The sequence below is a fragment of the Xiphophorus hellerii genome, chromosome 2 (assembly GCF_003331165.1).
Source record: "Xiphophorus hellerii strain 12219 chromosome 2, Xiphophorus_hellerii-4.1, whole genome shotgun sequence".
NCBI classification, from domain to species: domain Eukaryota; kingdom Metazoa; phylum Chordata; class Actinopteri; order Cyprinodontiformes; family Poeciliidae; genus Xiphophorus; species Xiphophorus hellerii.
Genome location: NC_045673.1, coordinates 1,152,310 through 1,158,374, shown reverse-complemented (window position 1 = coordinate 1,158,374; position 6,065 = coordinate 1,152,310). Strand labels below are relative to the sequence as shown.

Genomic DNA, 6,065 nt, shown 5'->3' with positions numbered 1-6,065 from the left:
AGCAGTTTTACAGAGCCTGCTTGTTACTGCCCCCTGTTGGTGTGACAGTAGAACTACATTAAACAACAGAACAATTATTAAAGTTCTAACTTCTATAAAACAATATACAAATATGTTTTTTACATATGTGCTAAAACTGTCACCAGGAAATGCACCCCGCCCCGTCAAAACCAACCAATCAGAACCAAGAGGAGGGTCGTTGTCAATCAACCTCATGTAAGCGCTGCTAAATGAGCTAATGGTGGAACAACCATAACAGGAAAACCATTTATCTGTGGCTATGCTAACTAGCCTTAGCAGTCAGGATTGGCTTACGGGGAAAAGCTAGCAGCGCCACATGAGATGGTGACTGACAGCGCTAAGACCCGCCTCCTGGATCTGATTGGTTGGCTGGGAGAAAACAGAGGAGCTTAATTTTTTCACAGATTATCTGTCTCATACAACACAACATGGTGACAGCTTCAACAAACATATAAAAACATTTTTTACCCAGAAAATGATTCATTTTCCCTTTTGATCTGAGCGCCTCAGTGAACTCTTCATAGTTTAACTGTCCAGCATGAAGACCGACTCTCAGTCTGTAATCCGTCACATTTGATCATGAAAAGCTGAATTACGTCACTGCGCCGTATGCTAGCTGCTGCACCACTGCTCCCAGTAATCCCATCAGAGCTGAGCCAATGAAACCCAACACCGCAGTGTTTGGACCCAAGTCACTTGGATGTCAAAACAAAAGCATGAAGCCGAGTTTCAGGCTAAAACCTGAGCATGTGAGGGTTATAATCCCAACTTTAATCTAGATTACAGCCACATCTGGCATGTCTTCCTACTCTGCAGCGCTCAGGAGAAAAACAGAATCATCTGATCGGCCTGAAGGCAGCGGTGGGTCGATCCGGACCCCCTGCTGGGCTGCAGGGCACAGAAAGCTTCCTATAAACCCTGGAGACGGCGGCCTGCGGCCAGCGTGACGGACCCGCTGCGTGAGAACCAGACGGTGATGTAACTGAACTCCCGGCGTGCCAGATGCTTCACTTTCTTCTTTTCCAGCTGAAGGAATGTGAGTGAGCATCGGCGGCGAGCCAAAAGATTAAACCTCCGAACTCTGAGAAAAAAAACAACCAGAACCCAGAACCCAGATTTCTCTCAGATTACAAGGAGAGCTTTTATTTGGAGCATCGCAAAGTACATTTCATGGTTCTTGGTGCTCACACACGCTCCTTGTCTAAAACAAAAACTCCCTGTTTCATCTCCATCCTTTTAATCCCTAATTACAAAATTACAGTAGGGATCATCCTGCAGAAAAGAGCTCAGGAAATCTACTTACTGCTTACAGATTGCTGAGTTTCCTTCTTAGTCACACTCCAATGTTTCAGATCATCACATTTTAACACCAGACAGAAAAAAAACGGTTTAATTAAGAGAAAAGCAATCAGAACTAATCTGCTCCTTTTTCATTCATAAATTAACTAAGAATAACCAAATTTAATGGCTTCATTTCACCAACCTCACCCAGGCGGGATTACAGTCAGACCGAGAAAATAGTTTAGGGATTCCATTAAAACATTTAATCAGGTTAAAGGCAGTCTGTAATTAATTAATCAGCAAAAAACAAGCAACATTTTCCATTTAAAACCCATTTCCAGCACCCAATCAGATCGTTTGTAGAAGCAGAAATAAACCCAGAGAAGCGGCTTCGTCACCCATCACTGTTAGCGGATGTAGCCTGTGCCCCAGATATACGGGCGTACCAGAAACACACAAATACTAAGGTTCCACTCAGGACTTCAGTAAGAAAAAAAGGGGAATAATTGACTAATAAATTTTTAATATATTAAAAGTTTTGAATTAATTAGTTGAAATGAATGACAACACAAAGTAGGTTAAATAATCTCAAACAGCAAGAAATCATCAACAACCCACCCAGAAAAACATCTAAAGCTTTAAACAAACATCTAAATAAGGACAGACATGGAAAAAATGGCGTCCATGGGACAGTTCCACGACCAGAACCACTGCTGACCCAAACTACCCAGAGGCCCGTCTCACATTTTCCAATAACATCCAGATGATCCTCAAAACTTCTGGGAAAATATTCTCTGGACGGTTCAGATGAAAGTGTTTCTGGAAGGTGTGTCCATAAAGCTACCGGTACCGGCGGGCCTTCTGGGATCCGAACCGTCACTTCAAATGATCCGTTTTTTAAAGCCATTTTATTCCTAATAAATGTCGTTTATATCAATTCCTGTTGTGAAAGAAGTTCCCAAAAATGTTACATCATCATCAGTATTAAGTAAAAAAAACGCAGCATGTTCTTCCAGAAAAAAATTAGCTAATAAATAAAACCTCAAAACAAAAACATCAGATATCATGTAGTTTTTTACAAAGGTTGTCCATTAGTAACATTTTAGTGATATTTGTAACATGGAAACAAAATGTAGCAAAAAGTGAGCTGCTTAAAAACGAACTCATAAAAAACAAAGAACCGTTCTCACCAACCGGCTCAAGTCGCATCGTTTAGGATGAAGAGTCGATAAAAATATTCAGATTGTTGGTTAACGTCGCGTCGCTAACGAACAGCATTTAAAGACAAACTGACGGCTCACCTGCAGGCTAGGAGACGTTTTTCTGGCTTCCTCAGGTTATCTTCAACATAAAATGTTTTGATGATCTGAAACATTTAACTGTGACAAAAAAGCAGAAACAAAACAAACCTTTAAAGGAGTAAATACCTTTTCACAACAGTATGGGGCGCTGTTTGTAAAGTTACACAATAAAATTAACAGCAATATTTTGATTTAATTAGTCTGTCATAAAAAAATGGGTGTTCATTTTTCAAAGTTATATTTTCATCATGTTATTCATTGATTTATAAATATATAATTAGAAATTTAATATTTAATTCATAAGCTAAATGGTGAATCATATATTTAGTTTGGATCTATGACATTTATAAATGAGCTTTTTTCTGTACATAAACCAAACTATTGCTGTTAACTTTTTACAGTGTAACTGTCCAAACTGATCCCAAATGTTTCCATCAGTTATTTATTAGATCTATCAGATAAACAGAGAACAGATATACGTTACATTTGGGTTATAATGATTTTATCATTTCTGCTCAGAACATGGCTTGAAGCTTCTCATGTATAAACTACAAGCTGAACTTCTTTGCATTCATGGCAGGAAGGTTGAGTATGAAACAGTTTTAGTTCATACTTTATGCAGCACATTGAACAGAAATGAAAACTCGGATAATGTTGCAGTCAGTTCACAGTGGAAGAAGAAGCGACTTTGGGTTTAATATTGCAGGTTTATGGAAGCAGTGTGTTTGGAATATTGCTGCAGAGGCCTTCAGGTCTCACAGGAACCATCCGGTATAAAGGGTCGTTTCCAGTCTCTCTTCACGTTTCCAGTCAATGCATCAAAAACCAGAAATACTTTAAAAAAAAGAAAAACTTTTATTTGTATCCAAAATAATGCGAATGCCAGAACTGGGCAGTTAGGCTTGGGGGTATTAGTCCCTTGGTAGTTGCTCTGTTTTAAAGCTGCAGTTGTAACTTTTATTAAAAATATGTTCTTCACATATTTGTTAAAACTGCCAGATTGTATAAGGTAGATAATCTGTGAAAAAAAAAAAAGATTTGGTCCTGCTGAGTCAGAAACAACCAATCAAAGACAGGGGGCGGGTCCTAATGCTGTCAATCACCCTCATGCTCACAATCTCGGCCTTTCACTCTGCTATGCTACCATGTAGCCATAAATGCTAAGGCTAGTTTTTGCTGAAACGTTTTTGCACAAGGATGATGAGGCTATTCAGCCGTATCGAAACATGATCAACAGCCGGATGTTACTACTGGCAGAAACGCCAAAGAAGACAACAGGAAGTGGTTTTCTTTGTTTGTTTCTGTGCAGCCGGCTCCACTAGAGCATCACAGCATCAGTTCATAAAAAGTCGAGTCGTTCCAACATGTTGAATCCATAATTCTCCTGTAAAATAGCCGACTACAATTTTCCCCAAAACGCTGTATAAGTAGCCACTCCCGAGTAGGCGGGGCTTGTTGCTGAGTAAAACGCCGACATCTCCTCTGATTGGCTGATAGATGATGAGCTCTAGCAGCTGAATAATGAATATATCTCATGTGTTTACATCCGTCGCTGCCATTAACAACTAATCGCATGAACAAGCTTATTCATGGAGGATTTGAATTTAATTTCTTATTTAAAGCTGCAGTATATAATTTTTATAAAGAATTGTTTTTTAATTTGTTAAAGCTGTCTCCATGTCGTGACAGTTTATGAGACCGATAACCTGAACAGATCGATCTCCTCCCGGACCTGCTACTGCCAGAGATTAACCAAAAACAACCAATCAGAGCCAGGAGGAGGGGCTTAGCGCTGCCAATCAATGCTAAATGTGCTAATGGCAAAACAACTTACAGTTACAGCACCATCATTATCAATGGCTAAGCTAACTAGCATTAGCATTCATGCTAGGATCTGCTGACATGAGACTGTGATTGACAGCATTAAGACCCGCCTCCTGGCTCTGATTGGTTGTTTCAAGTTGGTAGAAAACAGAGGAGCTTCATTATTTCACAGATTATCTGTCTGAAATGGTCACAATATGGTGACAGTTTCAAGAAATAAAATATTTTATGTAAAAGTTACAAACTGCAGCTTCAATGAAAACACAGAAATAGAGAAATTTTGCTTTTTCGACATGAGCAAAATATAGACAAAAATTAGCTCATATTTGGAATAGAAACGCAGCTACTGTCACAACATGGAGACAGTTTTATCAAATATATCAAAGCCTTTTTTAAAATTTTATTAAAGTTGCAAACTGCAGCTGTAAAGTTTCGTGAAGAACCTTCAGAAAGCCGCAGGTGGAAGACTGTGGTTGTTGGCTTCCTGGAGCAGCGCCTCCATGCAGAACTCCTTGGTTTGGTCCGGAGGCCCAGCAGGGGGCAACCTCGCGTCCTCTCCCTGCGGCTCCGCAGCGCCCCCGGTGGCGGCGGCGGCCGCTGCTGCAGCTGCCACCTCCTCCTTGAAGAGCCGATCGTGCTCCATCTTCAGCTCCTGGTAGGAGCGCGAGAACATGTGGAAGATGGAGGTGGCGGGGAACGCCATGATGAGAATCCCGCTCAGGATGCTGCTCAGCGCCACCACCTGGCCGGGAATGGAGCGCGGCACCATGTCGCCGTACCCCACCGTCGTCATGGAGATGATGGCCCACCAGTAGGAGGCGGGGATGCTGCTGAAGTCGTGCGGGCCGGTGAGCTCGCTCTCGGCCAGGTGAACCAGCGGAGAGAAGAGCGTGACGGCGACGCAGAGGAAGAGCAGCAGCAGGCCGAACTCCCGCGTGCTGCGGCGAACCGTCAGGCCCAGAACCTGCAGGCCGAGCGAGTGGCGCGCCAGCCGCATCACGTACAGGATCCGCAGCGCCCGCAGGATCCGCAGCACCAGCCCCAGCTTGTCCAGGTAGCCCTTACCTGAGGAGCCGTTTGGAAAGGTAGCAGGGAAAACTAATTATTTAGTCCATTAGAGAGAAAAGTGTGACTCTTCTTTTACAAAATCATATTTTCACCATTTAATTCAAACTTTTATAAATGTCAGTGACAACACTAAATATTTAAAAAACTAAATATTTAGTTTAGAAACTAAATATTATTCCAAAGTCATATTTGCATCATGTTATTCTTACATTTATAAATTTCTGAGTTCCAAACTAAATATCTAATTTGGAGCTATAGATTTTGTTCTTAACTACATGATTAAGTCTGAGCTAAATATTTAGATTGAAATATTTAGATTGAATAAATATTAGATCTATATTAGATTAATATATTTCAATATTAGATTGAATATATTTAGTTTGCAAACTAAATATTTCAATCTAAATATTTAGTTCCCAGGATAAATAAACATTTAGCTTGTCCATTAAATATTTAGTTTGGAAACTACATATTAGTTGGCAAATTAAATATTTAGCTTCCTGACTAAATATTTAATTTGAAAGTTAAATATTTAGTTTGTCAATTAAATATTTAGGTTATTAATTGAAC

The 6,065-nt window shown here is 40.4% G+C and overlaps 1 protein-coding gene across 1 annotated transcript in view; it reads right to left on the bottom strand.

The window, feature by feature from the left end:
• Positions 1-1,133: 1,133 nt before the first annotated feature.
• kcng4a (potassium voltage-gated channel, subfamily G, member 4a) overlaps positions 1,134-6,065 on the bottom strand; it is a 29,326-nt gene continuing 24,394 nt past the window's right edge. Inside the window, exon 5 of the mRNA XM_032549077.1 lies at positions 1,134-5,492. Coding sequence (XP_032404968.1) covers positions 4,873-5,492 — 620 coding nt within the window. The 3' untranslated portion in view covers positions 1,134-4,872. The remainder of the gene's footprint in view (positions 5,493-6,065) is intronic.